The 17,857-nt window shown below is 35.7% G+C and overlaps 1 protein-coding gene across 3 annotated transcripts; it reads left to right on the plus strand.

Moving 5' to 3' along the window:
- The first annotated feature begins 345 nt into the window (after positions 1-345).
- On the plus strand, positions 346-16,792 carry LOC148960252 (uncharacterized). Of its 3 annotated transcripts, none has more exons than XM_089116245.1 (6): positions 346-552; positions 9,239-9,570; positions 10,839-10,895; positions 11,605-11,949; positions 13,171-13,275; positions 14,109-16,792. In XM_089116245.1, the coding sequence occupies exons 1-6, from the start codon at positions 540-542 to the stop codon at positions 14,283-14,285; spliced, it is 1,029 nt and encodes a 342-aa protein (XP_088972371.1). In that variant the 5' UTR covers positions 346-539; the 3' UTR covers positions 14,286-16,792. The 3 variants fall into 3 exon arrangements, with proteins under 3 accessions (XP_088972371.1, XP_088972372.1, XP_088972370.1); XM_089116246.1 differs by lacking the exon at positions 346-552 and adding an exon at positions 5,472-6,644; XM_089116244.1 differs by lacking the exon at positions 346-552 and adding an exon at positions 6,700-8,064.
- Positions 16,793-17,857: the final 1,065 nt, after the last annotated feature.

Genomic DNA, 17,857 nt, shown 5'->3' on the forward strand with positions numbered 1-17,857 from the left:
TAACTATTTTATTATTTTTATTGAAGTCCTTGTTTATCAAATTTTCGGGAAATTTATGAAAAACGGGAAAATTCGGGTAATTTATTTTAACACCCCCCAATACTTGAAGTATCAATACGCTCCTGCTTGTGTCCTTTTCAGCTTTTATTTGTTCTTTGTCGATTTTCTTGTACTTTCTATGTCTTTCAAGCTGATTAGAGGCACCTATTTATTTTATTTCTATTCACTTAAATTGAAAAGCTGAGAATATTTATGAAATGAAATCTATTGTAAAATCTCAAGCATTTCCTTCTGCTTTGAAGTACGGTCTCCCTGTGTCCTATGCTTTTGTTTTGATAACCTTGCGGATAAGAATCAATCCATTGTTAATTTGCGAAGTTAGTAATGGCATGGCCGCTCTCAGAAGAATTGAGTTAAAAGAAATAAGCAACTTCGTCATTGAAGTCTATGCAAATGCGTGGAGAAGTGATGGATGGATCGAGTACACTGATTACCTGAGCAATTGTATCTAAAAGTTGTGATAGGGACTCGTTGCTTCGATGAGTCGAGAGGGTGAGTCCTGACCTATTGGACTGTATGTACCTATTGGACTTGTAACTTAAAATGCCTTCACATAATCTTTATTTCGATATACTGGCTTCTCTTCAAATCATAATATAATTTATTATTGTTATAAAAACGGAAAATTTCATCAGGACCAATTCGTGCATCTGCGAACTCCATCAGGCGCTCACTACAATAATATGATTGTTGATTTGTAAGAACACAAGTCATCCATAAAATGTATTTACAATACAAAGAATGCAAAGATGGAGTTTGTAGTTTGCAAGCAGGGTTGCATATCCACAAAAGTCCACAATTGCATATCCACAATCAGCCAATTAGCAATAAATTGTTCTTACTCTTGTACCAGTATTTGTAAATATGCATTGCTCTGCAGTATTTGGCTAAATTCCAAATTCAAGATTATCGAGCTCTCTGAGTGTAGTGCTGCTGAATCAATTCAATTCGAAAAGTCTTCTGCGTTAAACCATTTGCATGTTCAACCAAAAAAAGTAAAGTTAGACTTCTTACTTTGGAAATTATGCCATTCATTTCAAAGCATCCTAAACCAACAATTAAGTAGCTTAAGTCATAGATTCATTTATGTGAATAAATGTTTATTTGATACATTTCAGTGCCACCTCTGATCTTTGTTGTAGCTTTTGATCTAGAAAGACAATTATCCTCAGCTAGTTTTGTATCTTGCACAATTTTACATGTGAGATGCAAAAGTTTATGTTCCTCAAATTGTTGAAATTCATCCAGCTCATTGATTAACCTTTTTGAATAGGAGGGGCCCCTCATTGTTTAGTTTACATAGAATTGGGGGACCACCTTGAAGTAATTCCCTTCATGCAATTCATATTGTTACAAATGCAGTAAATCCTTGAATTAGCCCCCTTCAAAAAAGCCCTCCCCTGGAATAAATTCCCATGATCCTAGAACTACAAGTTGTCAATAAGCCCCCCCCCCCTTGAATAGGTTCCCACTGCTACTGTTAATCCTCAAATTGGCCCCCTTGATTTTTTGATTGTTGCCATCTGAGGTTGCCTTTGGTGTTTTATTGAATTACAACAAAAATTCATAATTTTGGTAATAATTAATTAAATGTTAATAGGGAAATTCCTACTATATATTCAAGGTCTTTAAGGAATTTCTTCTTGATGTCTACCATAATTTGATAAACCTGACCCTTGTATAAGCTCCCCTCCCCCTCTAATAACCCCCATCCAAAAATATCAAAAATAGATAAGCCTCCAGGGTGCTAATTCGAGGATTAATGGTATGGAAACATTATACAATCAACTCTGCTAACAGTCATTCTGCTTAAGATCACACTGCTTGTTACAGTCACATAAAATTTAGACCCAAATATGCAAATCTATTAAAGCTAGCTTCCCTTACAGTGACATTATGTTTACTGTTGCAAGTTTTCAAGCAACATTTGGTGTGACTTTAACCGACTCCACTTTATTGAATTGATTTTCCATCCAAATTTGTTTCCTTTTTTGTATGGATTGATAATATTTTTTGTTGTATGCACTATGCACTGCATAATGCAGAAGGATTTAAAAATATAAACTAAACTGAACTGATTGAAAAAGGATAAACCATATCCCTCTCTAAAAACAGAACCAAGTAACTGTATATTTTGTTTATAGGCATAGTATCTTGTCAGTATTAGGGTAGAGACTAGAAATGTTGGGTTGACAAGCTATTCAATTTCCTGATTAAGTTGGGTAAACTAGTTTGAACAAAGGCTTATATATGATTGTAGCTAAGAATGTTTGTATTAGAAGTTGATTCATCAATTCTAGAATTGGAAGTATGTCAGAGGCAAACCTAAGATTGCAGCAACCACAGAAATTTGTTATAGTAGCCCTAAACAACTTTGTTAAGGAGCACTTTGTGCTTTAAGTCCAGATAACTGGTCCTGAAGTGCATTATAACCATTTTTGATTCAGATTATTCAATAAGAAAATAGACCCAATTCATCCCCCTTCAATTCAATAGACCCAATTCATCCCGCTGTATGTGGTGCCCATTCCACTTAAAATACATTCTGATGGAATTTTTAGTGCACTTTCCTCCTGCACATTAAAAAGTTCCACCAATTTTCATACACTCAAGATCACATTTAAAAATGCGACACATTCCAGTCTGGCCCAAACTTAGGAACTAATGCACAACCCCAAAACGAGTTTTAAAAGATAGTATTTGTGGCAAATGGGGGTGTCTCTTGGCCACACTAACCCCCTTTTGAAATGCTTTTTGAGTCTATAGGTGGTCTAGCTGTGAAAATGCTAAAATTCGATAAATTATAACCACCTATCATAATAACTAGAGTGAAGAGAACTACTAATATAAACATTGAATACGAATGTAAATGCATTAAAACAACAAATAGATTGATCATGATTTAAATCCAATTTTATGATATGAAAACCAAATTTTGAAACATGATCAATTACCATTATTTGAATAGCTTCATATCCAAAGACATAAACAAATCTAAAGGTTCAACTTAGTTTGGGGTATGTTGCAAACCTTCTCGTGGCTTTGTTGCAAGCTAATGAAATTATGTTAAAATTCAGCTACTCTGGCCAAGTTTATAGAAAAATTCTGTTTCTTAATGGAATAGGCTGTATCAAAATACTTGATGATTTCTTGGCTCTAGGCTGTTATTTGTTGGGAAATATTTTTAGTTTTGCAAAAATGTTTTGCTGTGCTGTTTTGTGACCTGTCACCAAAATGGTAAAACATCCTTTATTTGCTGGCAACTTTGAAACTTTGCAGATGAAGCGAAAAAATTTTCCAAAGCAAAGGCAACTCCCCAGATATCCCATGTACTTACAGCCTTGTTATTTCAGCACAGAAAATATTGATCATCTGCACTTCAAATTCTCCAATTTATTTTATTTTTAAAAACCTAAGCCCAATATGTATGAAAACAGCTTAAACTCTAGGCTAGCATAAAGGAAATGTTTGGTTTTTAATTGGGTACACTGTGTTGCAAAAAGGTTCAGACAATTGTTCAGAATTGTATTGTTGACTTTAAACACACCAGTGATAAAAGCATTGTACCAAGAATATTTAAGAGGCAAATTTATCCAGTTCATTTAATATTCAGTCTCCAATAGGTACAGGGATGGTTTAGGCTAGGGGGTTTTTAGCACCTTCTAGGAATTTGGCTTAACCCCTCGAGGCACCTGTGTATATTCAAGTATAATGTATAAATATGAGCGCTAGAAATTGAAAAGTAGAAGACCATCTTTAATAGTACAAAGTTTGATTTAAAATTAAGCTATCTGTAGAATTTCAAAAATTTGTATTCAAAAGCCAAAATATCTTGAATGGCTGTAAAATAGTAAAGTTGATCAATAATAAGACAAAAGTGAAATCTTTTTAAACTGATGACAAAAACAGTTAGAACTATTTTTATCAAACTGTGGTTAATAGGAAAGTTATTCAAGAATCGACAATGATGATGAAGATATTGATGATGCCATAATTATTTCCATTCACTAGATTACAATTATACAAGAATTTGGTTTCTAAACTCATAAATTAGTTTTTCTGTGTGATTTCTCAAAATCCTTTAAAGCAAATAATTTTGTTGTAACCAATTTTTGTCTCATTCGTTATTTACATGAGGAGAAAAGCTGGTCAAAATATTTGTCAAAACTTTTGGCACCACAAATTTTTGTGGTTAATGTATTAACTATTAAATCTTTTATAAAAGTTCAGGGCCATGGCCCCCTTTTTGGTAAGTGTGAAGATATAATTATTGTTGGAATTATTGTTTGAGAACAATAGGAACAAAAGGGACTTTTGGACTTTTGCTAGAGAAATGGATTTTAATTTCTTGGGTTCGGGGGGATGGGGCTTGTGCAAATATTGGCTGAGGCCCTTGGTGTGGTTGTTTCCAAAATCTTAGTGATATTAAGTTGTCATGGTATACTAGCGAGTCATCGAAGATGCCTAGAAGAAAAATTGTGCCAAAGTCTATGGGAAGAGTTGTCAAAAACTTTGCTACTTTATCAAAATTTGTAAAAAACAATTTATTTGCAAATTGAATTGGAAGTCTTCCAAATGCTTGATGATTTCTTGGAATCCCTATAGGTACCTAGTAGCTGACAAAATAATAGGCGAAGTTGAGATGGGGGTAGCCTGTGTCCGAGTCCACAAATGCTGCCACATTTGGGGCTGTTAGATTAAGTTATATATTTTTATTCTATATTTATTTTTCTGTTATGTTCTTGTTTTGTTCTCGTTTGCTTTTGTTTTGTTTATTTTTTGTTTACGTTTTGTTTTTGTGACGACGTAATACATTTTTGACAAAGCCTTGATTTTTTATCTGATTTTCAGGCGAATTTACACCTTGTGTAGATTGAGAATAATTTAAGAAAAACCTTAGGCTCGAGATCAAAGAAGTTTATGAAGTTTCAGCAAAGAGTTAGTTATTCTTATAATAAAAGTGCGTAACTCTCGATAGCCTCTTTGTAGGTAAATTTCTTGGTGAATTATTCATCGCCGGATAGAAATCCACCGTCGTATCCTCCTGCAATGCCACCAGAGAACTGTCCGTATATTATATAGTCCGTTGTTCCATTGAAATAATTTCAATGCACCCATAATTAGTTGTTTCATTGCCAACTCCAGTTTTATAGAATGCATGCAGTGGCCCAAAACCATTTCACAATGAGCTTTCGCCTTTTCCACGGGGTCTTTTCTCCATACTTTCTTTTATTCATATGATAGTGATTTCTGTTTGTCTCTGGCTGAACTTGTTGTTTGGGATTAACCTTCAAGGATTAGAATTCTATACCTGGTAAATAATCTAATTACACAGGTAAGTACTTTTTATGCATTATGGCCGTTAGTTGAATTCCAAATAAAAATGTGCTTGGGCAACGGAGACACCGGGCCTTTTTGCTTTATTACGTTTCTGTAGGGTTACTCTACTACTCGGGTTATCTTTTGCAGAAGGACGACCCAACATTTCGCCCAATATTTCGCCCAACATTTTTCTTTTATGTTGGAATGTGACCTTCATCCAACATTTCACCCAACATTTTCACGCGCAGATCGAAAAAGGACTGGGTAGAAATTCGCGCTGAAGGCTGCACAGTTTTGCGACATTACGATCCGAAAAACGAAAGGCAATCACTGCCTTCTCTTTTTATTTTCTCTTCAGATATTCTCACTGTCATCGCAGTCTTTCAGGACGAGCGTCGCATCCCCTATCAAGATCGTGGCCTAAATTCGTCCCCCTGCATTTTTTTTTGTAGCTCCTCTGTGCTACAATTTCTTTATTGGCGCTTGATGCCTCTTCTTTCGCATAGAATTCGTTATATTTCGTTATATTGTCCATAATAAAAATGTAACTGATTGTAAGCAAACGCGATTGTTGAAACGAACGAAGCCAGCCCAAGAAAACAACAACGATACGATGATTGAATTTCGCCGAATTTTGATGGAAAAGTAATTTTTGCTCTGAAAAAATCAGCAGTGACTCAAACATTCTTAACTACATGCGTTTCAAAATTACGAGTTTGCATAGCAAACCATATATTTATTTGAAAAAAATTTTAAATGTTTATTTTTCAAAGCCATTTTAAATTTATATTTAAGCGATATTTTGGAAATAAAGTTTGAGGCAAATAATGAGGTATAAACAAAAGGGAAGATTGGAGTCCAGTGTTTTGTTAGCAACACTAATCTTGTGATCTCTCGCCCTTGATTTCATAGTATGTCTTGAAAAAAATGAAGTGATTTTTACCCGAGTCACATTTCCGTTGTCATTGTTATCAAACAAGTTATTTGGAGTTGATTTTCCTCCCCAAAGAGCGTCACATGTTATGTACGTCATTCAGTCCTGTACGCTTCAAATAGCGGCACCTGTGGATTTGCTTAATAGTCGCACGTATTGAATGCACAAGTGTGAAAAGTTTCTTGTATAGTTAACTGCTTTTCACTCTTGAACACCCCGCGTTGCTTTGTTTTCTTTATAGAGATTGCCATGAACCGGCCTAATTACAAAAACGGATCCAAGATTTATAGGAAATAGAAGCGCAAAACTCGGGTTCTCTGGTCGATTGGTGAGTTACTAGCCCTTTTTGTAACCGTTACTCGATCTCGGAATTGGTCATCTAGTGCCTCTCAACGAAATGCACTGAACACGCCATCTTTTTCTTCACCTACGAGAAGTACGAGTGTTTTGGCCTTTTGATTTCATTATTTTAATTTTGGTCATATTTTTGTGGCTTTTTGAAAGTGTTTGACATTTCTGTACATTTTTAAATTTGTCGCGCCAAAAGCAAATCTTCGCGGCAAAATAACTTTCAAATTTGCATTAACCTACGTTAACCTTCTTGACAACCTTTTTCAATCCCATTTTCATTCCAAAGAGTTTACTGTAACAGGTATCCTCTTTGTTGAAGTTATTCCAAAATTTTATGTTATTATGCTATTTGGTGTAGAAAACATGACGGTTCTAAGTTGCTACTATCGTCTCCCCAACAATAATATCTTAGAACTATTCCACCCCTGAACATCTGAAGTTATTTGTTTTTAAAAATATCCTGTAAATTAAGATTAAGATCATACAGCGAATGAAAAACGGGAGAAGTTCCTTCAATTATCATTAAGGTCTGATGGTTGGTAGCTATATCTTTTTCATTGGCCTTCACCCCACGATATCATTGGCCTTAATCCGTAATCAACATGTTCTGTGATCCAATCGTAGTAGATTTAGGCTGGTACGGTACCCCAAGTTTGTTCACAAAAGTCAGTTTGCTTTTCTATATTTTAAGAGTCTTTTCCTAAACTGGGAAGAGTGGATTTTGATTTTTTTTCGACAATCTTAAGCATGTTTAACCTTCATACGTGCTATGACGTGGAGTTGTAGGGGGAATGACGTGGTTCGTCTGTATTAGTTTTTGTCGTTTTGAAATACAGCGGCGATACTGTTAGAAAGATCTAATTTAGATCTAACAGAGTCAAGTGTCATTGAAATGAATGGCTATTGTAAGGCCTCAAAGTATGCAAAACTGTGCACATCGGTGGTACACTCTGACATCGTAGCATCAAGAATAAATCTGACAATACTTAGCTTATCGCATTTGTAACTTGAATATCGTCGAACAAACAAGTAATGTCCAGAAAACTATCTGTGATAATGCGGTCCTCAAAACTGAATAGAATCAAATTTAATTTGACTATAGAAAGAGGATTAGAAATCAAAAGAGATTCAAAGATGGATAGAACGTTGCTCGTGTTTCTTATCATTTCTGTTGTTTCCTGTTAAGATTATGACGTACGAATCGGTAGATTGCAAAGCACTGCAAAATGATACGAAGCTGAATGACGAACAAAGCTGAGAGTTCAGTGCGGTCGTAAAAATGCCATTTAGAAACTTTTATTGTCACTTGGGCAAGCGTTTCCCAAAGAACATTGCTCACCCAGAACAGCAAAACTGCAGTTTGGAAATTTTAAGCGGGGGATTTCTTGATTTCATGTGTATGAATATTTATAGTCTGTTTTATTATGTTAATTTAATTTTTTTCTTTTTTTCTTACTTTTTGGTTTTGGGCCGTAGTGTGCAGTGCTCTCTTCTATTGCATAACATACCATTTGTTGATATCTGCCTACAAACCTGACATGTTTGGTAACCTAAAATTTTATTTCTGGTTATTAACGGCAGCATTTTAACCCTTTCCATTATTTACTCAGATATTCTGGTCAGAAGACAATATACTTCAACCTTTTTATCTATTCGGGTAGTTCCTTTTTCTGTACCGTGAGAATATGTAAACAGAAGCTAGAAAGGGAAATAATAGGCCATTATTTATATAGATTCTTCTGTAAGTAAAATAAGAAGATACCTTACGTAAGAGCGCTTTTCGGTTAGTTTCAAAAAGGTTTGAAAGCTTTAAGAAAAATAATTCATGCATAAAAAATGGATTTTTATCTTGCGCGGCGAGAAATTGGAACATAGGATGGATTCGATAATTAAAAAGTTGTGTTTAGTATGGACATTCATTTATTTGCCAAACAGTTCTTTGAAATGCTAATCTGCTTCCCGGTAAGAAAATCGATTCGAAAGAAAAACCGAAATAGGGTGTGCGAGAAATTCGGCCATTTGGTTTTTCTACTATAAGTTGCGATATTTTTGTATATCAAGATATGTTATAGGCAACATGTTTTGTATCTATTTGTTTTGAAAGTATTTAACTCCTTAATTCTTGCTTTTATAATTTTCCCGTAACAGTACTTTATTTTCTCGTTCGATTTTTGTTAATAATTTAACTGGAATAAATTCATTCAGATTTCAATCCCTTTCCCTATCTATTCGTTTGTCGACGTTTTCCTTTTTCTTTCATGCGTAAGTGCAGCTGTAATGGGGGGGGGGGGGGGACATGTGTAGCTAGCAAGTGCCCCATTTTTGTAGCTACGAATTTTCTGTGCCTTTTTTGACATGTCATGCTCGTTTTCAGGGTAATTATCTAAAATTTGGATCCCTCTGTATTTTCACCTATATGCTCAAGTTATTAATTTTCAGCTCATAGGAGCACAAAAGATGCTCACGTTTTTTCATTAAACGCAATTTTTGAATTCCTGATAATGTTGTGTATTTTACTAATAATATCAATTCTGTGTGACAAATTTTCTAATCTTTAGTATTTATCGACAGGTTATTCGTTTGTTCACCAATGTGAGCCAAACATGGTTTCCACTGAACTGAACCAAAACATCAAGGAGAACCAGACTTGTGAAGGACAAAAAAGCCGTTGCAACAAGCAAAAAGACAATACGAACTGCAATGAAGAATGCGAACCTGCTAAATCTCGAAATTGCAAACAAGATGGAAGAAGATCGCGGAAGAAATGTTTCTATAAGCTTTCCATCATTAGTGTCGTTATTGGCCTGTCAAATGTATCACTTGGCACGGCGATTTTTGTTGAAGGCATGAAATTGCCATATTGGGCATCAAAATCGGCATTTGGAATTTGGTTTGGATTTTGTGTAAGTTTTTCTAACTTTGATTCCTTAACCGTTTGTACACAAACAAGATTCAGAAGAAAGTCGCCTGATTATGCATGAAAACGTTAAAAATATCACAAGTGTTCCAAGAGTTTTGGCAGTGATTGTAGCAACTTAGAATAGCGTGCACCAAATAGCGTGTAAAGCTTTGCCTATACGACATCGAGCATTTTACGACAGGCCGGCAAACAGCAGTTTGTATTTTCAAACATTTACACTCTTTTTTTTATAAGAACAATTTTATAAGAACACGAGCCTCAAAACTGGTCAAAAGTTAAGAACAAATTGAGAACAAGCTGAGGCTGAGCTTCTGCAAAATGCAATTTTGCACAACGTTTTTTCTCAAAATCGAGGATTTTTAGCGATGTGTGGGTGCTTTTTTGGTGAATATTAAAATTTGTCAGCAAATTAAGGCTGTCTCACTTACTTTTTTGGCAAATGAGGCCTGAACACCTCCTTAGAGCGAAAAAGCTAGCAATAGCACTGTTTGCACCCTCTTAATTTAAGAACAAATTAAGAACAATCCAGCCTCAGATTTTCAAAAAAATTAAGAACAGTCAGCCTGAACTTAAATTTACTGGTTCTTATAAAAAAAGATTTTGTATGTCCTTTTCGGAGGCGAAGTGACGAAGTAATCGACTCTTGATTTTTGGCATCGAATTTGATTGTTCTCAGCTATGCGTGACGATAGAACCCATTGTTGGAGCGTTAAAATATAGATTACTTTGTCACTTCGCCTCCGAAAAGGGCATGAAAAGCACGAAAGTTGGTGAAGGAAAAGTAGCTAGAAACCGTACAAAAACATGATAGAAACCTAAAAGCAACGGCTCATTCGCATCAACAAGACTTCTCTTGCCAAAGGTGGTTTTGTTTCGGACAACAGAGCCTGTTCTACCGAGAATCGGGATGCGAGAAGGGATGTAAATCGAGGGGTTAGTTCTCTTATTTTATCTTGATTTTACCAATGGAGTCCTAAGGTAAAAACTCCTGCCGTCTAAATCAGAGGGTTTCATTTTTATGTAGATTTGTACTAATATGCTAGATGTAACGATGACCTGGGTCTGCCAACCATCTGGAACATCTTTTACAGATTTTGCTGATTGTACCATTTTTGGCACAATCTGGTTTTTCCAGTTAATGCTGCTTTTCAATGCTTGTTGCGTTATTTCATTATAAATATCTTTGAGTGCCTTGATCTGTTGCACGGTTGTTTACCGTTTATAGCGAATAAATATTTATTTTTGTTTCAGGTATTTTGCACTGGTGTTTTGGGAATTTCATACGTTTTGTCAAAATCAAAGAAAAAGGTAAGACACGCTTTTCTTTGACATTGTAATTATCGTTTTTATCAACGGAATACTGTACCTAGTATGATAATTTCCATTATAAATTAAACTAGATTATGGTAAAAGTTAAAAAATCAGCAAAGAGTATTTGAAAATGACTTTCATAAAGGAAACTTCTGACATTGAAAAGAAATACAGTAAACTCCATTTAACTCGAACCTCGAGGGGACCAATAAAATCGTTCGACAAAGGGAATGTTCAAGTTTTCGGGGACATTTCTATATGAATGTGTTGGGCGAGAGGAATGCAATATTTGCTCGACATAGCGAATGTTTGAGTTATCAGGGGTTCGCTTTCATTATATTACATAGATGGTTAATGAATTAATTTAACTTTCGTTGGTTATCATGTGTTTTTATCATTTCATTTCTCTTAAAAGGTTTTCACCTTGTTTTCTGCCGGTCTGTTGCAATTTGCGCTCTGATTAATTCCATTTTATTCTTGAAGGTTTTTTAAGGACATAATTTTAGGCACTTGAATGCGGCGACGTGCCTATACTCCTTGCTTCTAGTCATAAAAATAGACGCGTAAATATGTCGAATTTAACTGTCCTCGGAATTAATATGCTTTTGACAGCCATTTGTCGTATTCGCTATTCTATAGTCTTTTATTTGTTTGATATAACATTTTGGATCTCGAAATTAACTTTTTTTGTCGTTGAATTTTCCAGGCGAACCTATTTGTTTATCTGAATTTTGTCACCATGGCTTTGACGCTCGTCAGCTTTGGATGCTACGCAGGGGCAGTTGTGCATTACCATAATATAAGAACTGGTGGTATTAATGTGGAATGCCGAAACACGACATCCAGTAGTAAACAACGAATAGAGGACAGTGGAAATTGTCGGAACAGGCAGAGGAGTAAAGCAACGCTTTTAGCAGTTTTGAACGGCTTCCTACTAGTACTGAGCCTTGTGCAAAGCTTGGTCTGCCTTTTACTCATTATGTATTGTTCAGTAGCAAGAAATTGCTGTAAGAAATTATTCATTGGCAACAACGATAACAGCCAGTCTCAGGTTAGTATATTATTCTCAATTTTTGTAAAAACAATTTTTAGCAAAATGTTTCGGATTATTAGTAAAGCCCGATCGTCATTCCATCCAGCAGTTTTTGAATCTATCTACATGAGCATAAATAAAACGCTATTGTGTAGACAGAAGGAGATATTTACGTTTTCACTTTAGGACTCCATTAGTAACATTTTCCAAAAGACAAGCGGCACTGATTGGGCAACCTGAACAGTCATGTGCTCGCGTTTCCGATTGGCCTATTTCGATCCACAACTGTGTATATATTTCCTAGCGTAGACTCTTCGATCTATGTTCTGACGTTTTATACTTTAAAGAGTGTCAGACGAAAAACTTAAATATACTCAAATGTTTGTTTTTTTTTCAAAGCCATAATTAATTATAAATAAAACGGCACTATTTTATATCAAAACATTTTCTGGTCTTCGGTTTTAAGAACTGTTAACTAATTGAATACAGATGTCGACTGGGTTTCAAGTAATTTTATTACCATAATTACACACAAGTAATTGTGTGTTTAAATCTCTTTTATGTCTGACAAGACTGAAGAGTTTTTCAGCAAGTTTGTTGTGTTTTGAGAATGAATAAAGGCCATCTGGAAGAGTGTACTGCTACTGCTTTTTGTTATGATATTGCAGTATCAAGCACATAAAACTGTACAATAATGAAACGTTAAAATTCGGGGCCAATGCACTGCTTAGTCAAAAGAGCCTCTCAACACATAAACCTTTGAAATAAAGATGAAAACGGTGATGCCTGTTACCGAAAACTCTAACTTATTTTCTTATTAAGGGATGCATATCCTTAATAACATGCCCAGAATGAAAGTCAATTGGGTTTTAGAACAGAAAAAAGAAATTGAGAAAGTTTTGGTTATACTGTGCTGTTTGGATAAAAGCTCGACTAGTTGTTTCGATTTTATGCCTGTATAGTTCTTTTGTTGTTCTTCACGGCGAATACAAATGCTTCTTCTTTTTCATCGTTATTTCCGTCGAAGATTCATTTGTTGGTACAAATTGAACTTAGATTCATTTTTTCTTAAGTATGCCCTCATTACCGATGTACACAAACCTCGTGATGATATTTTTCTTTGCTTTATCCTGACTATGCCCCACGATTTAGTTAAACACAATCATGGTGCAGTTCGACCGTTACAATCGTTGCAAAGAAGTATTTTGTCTTTTTCTTATTAATATTGTCTTTTCATAGTACCCGATGTACCCAGGCTGTCCGTATGGCCCAACATCCCTTGATTTTATGCATGGAAATTATCATTTGGATCCGACCCCTCTGAAACCACAAGTTAGTCACAAGGTAAGTAGAAATTTAATTTTTAACACCTAAACTGTGACCTTGTATTTCAAATCTCATTTTCAGTTGGGTCCTAGTCTGCCTAATCGCTAGTCGTGTAGATTTATTGAACGCGAATTTCGGGGATAGGCCGGTTGATTAAAAATGCCTCGTATTCCATTCTGGCATTCTTTTCATCACTTTTTTAGTTTCCATTTTTCATTTTTTTCACAAGAAATTTCCTTCTTTGCTCCTTTTCATAGCTCTAGCAGGGCATAGTTGCCAGATTGGCCTTTTTCAGGCTAAATCTTCCAATCTTGGCTTTTTTCAGAGTTAAATTGCCTGGAAAATTTGTTTTTGGCCTACTACTTAAATCTCGCCTTCTTGGCTTCTTGGCATTATGAGGATATCAACTTTAACAGCCCAAGTAAAATAAATTGAAAGAACAATGCTACGGGGTTTAAACTCAAATGTCAAATATTATCAGCTAACCTGACGATCAGCAAAGAAATTTTTTTGAAGGAGAAAGTTTCTCAGTTTCTTGCTTGGGCTTGGAAATTATCTAGAAGGCTGATGTGTGGAAATATATATTGCGCTTTGTGCAGTGTATTTTTCGGGAATTTTTTAATTTGGTATTTTTAAATGCATTTTGGTCTGAGTTTGTTACCCGTCTGGCCTTCTTTTGTAAACCTCATCTGGCAACCCTGTAGCTGGGTCGCTCCGACATCACAGTCTTGACCAGCGCTGTAAAGCTAGGGGCCCACAAGGAACTGAGTATTAAACCCCTGGTTGTGAATTATGTCTTGCCAAAAACCCCGGTTAGAAAACTAATCTCTTCTAAATTGACCACTTTGCAGTTTTCAAAAGTTCCCGTAAAAACCTACACACCTAGCCATTCTCATGGAAGAAGATCAATGACGCGAAAACCCCAGTTCAAAACAATGGAGTCAATAACGGAGAGTATAGAGAGTGCAGAGACAGAAGGCGACGGCTTTGCTAAGACTGGTCATGAAACTGTGGCTCCAGAAACCTGATAAATAAGTGCTAAGCGTTCCAGAAATTGAGTTGCAGTGTCAGGATGCCGTGTCACTGTTAATAGCTACATACGTAAGTCTATTTTCATAACATAACTTCGTTTGAAAACAGACGAATACCCTGCTCGGTTTATGCACTGCCAAAGTACTCTGTGTAAATATGATCTATGCAACATAAGGGGCTTCTCTTCATTCCTTATGCAATGGAACTGGATCTATTGAAGAAGGAACCTTTGATTCAAAGTCCATCTGTTCTTCATTACATATCTTTTTTTAATTTCTGACACCTTTTATTTTTAGAGGCTTTGATTTTTTTATTTGATGTAAATTCACAACTTTCACACGACATCTCCAATATTACGACATTATACGTTTGCTATATAATTATATACTATTGGGTAGCAGAAAGTAAGGAATCTTGGTACTTATTCACTGTATAACAATATATTCAGCGTAATAATACTAAGTGTAACAATATTTAAGTTTTAGTAGCGTTGTAGATATTGCTTACCTTTAGAAATAGTTTTGGTATTAGTTATAGTACATCTATGTTTTAGTTGATGTTTTTCAGTTTAGATTAAAGTTGATAACAAAACACCACAATGCATCAATTAAAAGTCGATCGTCTGTATATAATCGGTGTTTATTCATCCACTCATTCATCCATTCAGAACTTTCCCAGTAACTATAAAAAATTTTTAATGAATTTTCAGGACGTAAGTCAAGATTTTACTATTTGCTGCTTCACAAAATTTTCTAAATATATTTGTTTAAGCCATATATGTGTTAATGTTCCATACATTTATCAATATTTTTTTAAAACACACATTTGAACACAATGCCTGGATGTAGATTTGCTTATGATCTGATAGCGACGACAATGGAAATAGCTTGATGTTGTTTGACTGTTAACCATCTTGTGACGTCGGAGAATTCCGCCCATTGTCAGAAACTAGCGGCACAAACAGCTCTCAGAACTATGGCTGTGTCTCTCTCAGTACTATGGCTGTGATTACACGAAAATATTGCGCACAATACAATTTTCCTTCTGGTTGTCGATCTGTGAATGTAAACTGTTTACATGGGATCCAAGCGATTGCCTACTGCTTTCAGTGTCTGTTTTTACTGGAACGCTGTCGTTTCGTTCTCGCGATTAATTGAACCGTCCACAACATGCATGCTAGGGGTGCATATTACCTGAGCAACAGTCATGAACAATGCAGGCAGTCAGTCAGTCAGTCAAATAATATGAAAACAGTTTTCGTTCCAGAGGCAGAAGTTTAGGGGCTGTCAGGAGGGTGCCGACCGCCCCGAGTTTTGCTATTTTGTCGGTTAAAACGCAGTTTAGCGCTCTGGTCGGTAAATGTTTTCATTTGTCGTCAAATTTGCTTGTTTTTGTGGGTTCTGTCCCAACACCTGAAAATTGAAAATTGAAAATTCTCTCGTTCAATTTTCTGAAGATTTTAGCCAGTTTACTAGGGTAGGGAACGAAACGATACACTGTCATTTTAAAATTTTTTAGAATGGTACAGTACACGGTCGTTTTTCAATTTTTTGGGGCGGAACGATGCTTTATCGTTTTTTGATTTTTTAACGGAACCATACCATGTGAACGCTTCCCGTGTAATCGCAACCCAGGAACCGTTTTGAAGCAGCACGCAAACGTTGCTTTGTAAAAGCAACCCTCGGCCTTTTTGGAACGAAACCAATTAGAATGACACGCAATAGTCATCATCTTAACGCAACCCTTGTTCCTCCTTGGAACGTAACTTATTGGAACGGCACGGAATTGTTCTCGTGTAAACCTTCCCTGGGAAGTAACTGAAATATTAACAGTTATCTAAAAATTAATGTAACCTGCAGTTTTTGTAGAAAGAAACTGACGTCAGTTTTCAAGGTCAAATTCTACCATCTTTCTCTCCTTCTGGAACATTGTTGGTTTGCGATATAACAAAGATGAAGATTGGGGGTACTTTTTTCTAAATTGTCAAGATTGTTCTGGGGGAGAGGGTGGAAGTAGTTGTTTTCGGGAAATAATATAGAAAAAATTAAGAAACAAAACCAGATTTGCTAGGTGTTCTAAGTACTTTTGGCTAGCATTGTATGTTCATTTTTACAACCTTGATGATGAACATTTTTAGCCACACCCTCCTTCACGCCATTTTTTTCTCTTCATGTTTCACTTTAGGAATTAGTTTGCCCAACCACCTTTATGAATTCCCTTTGCGAAGCAGCTTTTACTGTTGGTTTTTAAAATAATCAAATCAATCAGAAATATCTTCGTATTTTATAACTAAACGATTTCAGCACGGAGGCATAATACCGTATCTTAGGTTTTTAGATTTTCTAACGTTTGATCTCCGTGATTTTTAATTCCTATTTCTGATTGCCAATTGAATAAATATTTATTTGATATCAACCGACTTTTTTAATAGATATCCGGCAGTATTCATCTGAATGGTTGTATGTACAGGTAATATCTTTTCATTAAATGCATCCAACAGGAACTATACCTATTTTTTCCCTTGTCTATGAGCTAGTGGCAATCGCTGCGAAGTCTTCCTCGCCGCACTTGTATGAGAAATTCCCAAAGGCTCGGAAATGCACAGAGCACAGAAAAAGTGAGACAGTTTCTGTATAGCCAAGAATGGCAACGAAAGCTTGAGAAATCTACTGCATAATCCTCTTGTTTGGGGTTGATATTATATTCAAAAGTACTTGGAGCTTTTTTGCCTCCAACTATAACCTTGCTGAGTCCAGAGCCAACAGTAATTTTCATAGTTTTTTAAATTTTAAAGGCAAGAGCAAGTGTCTAAAAAGCTCATTTTCTGATGTTCTGGTTTTTTTATTCTACCTGACCTCCTTGCTAATAATTCGCTGAAACATCACAGTCCAGTGAACCCCGATAAAGTGCATTAAAAAAAGCAAATTTTTCCCGGACTTTGCATAAGTTGCTTCTTCTCAAGTCGTTATCTTGTTCCCAATATATTCTTAAATTATCAACTCCTCTCATTAGGCAGCTTACTCAATCTTCGGGAAAGAATATTGAGACGCGTAAACCGTGAGAAAAACCTTACGGTCATGCTTTCCCTTACGGCTATGCTCACGGCTATGCTTACGGCTATGCTTTTAATATTCTCAATCTCCGTGTCCTCGAACTACTTACCTTTTTGAAGTTTTTTGTTTCTATTCTTCTCAGCCCCCTTTCTTCTATTATTCAAAAGAAGTTCTTAGAGTGACACCCACCACAAACGAATATCATTTAGCAACTGACCTATTAAAAAACAACATTACAACAGTCAACATTCCTATTCAGGACAATGCCCCCTCCACACATTTTTGCAATAAAATATAGCTTTATTCAAAATATTTTGTTGTGGGCGTTAAATTTTCCTTTATTAGACACATTTCCTGCGGACAAATTCCTTTCAGACATTCTCTTCAGGCAATTTCTTTTAAGCAGTTCCCTTCAGGCACTTTTCCTTCAGGCACCTACTTTTCAGGTCAGGAACATTGCTTTCTGGTTTTTGAGTGTGAGAACATGAAATTCAGGGACCCGGTATTGGTACCTT

This window comes from Rhopilema esculentum, chromosome 5, assembly GCF_057945365.1.
Source record: "Rhopilema esculentum isolate cy_ngs chromosome 5, ASM5794536v1, whole genome shotgun sequence".
In the NCBI taxonomy this organism is placed as follows: domain Eukaryota; kingdom Metazoa; phylum Cnidaria; class Scyphozoa; order Rhizostomeae; family Rhizostomatidae; genus Rhopilema; species Rhopilema esculentum.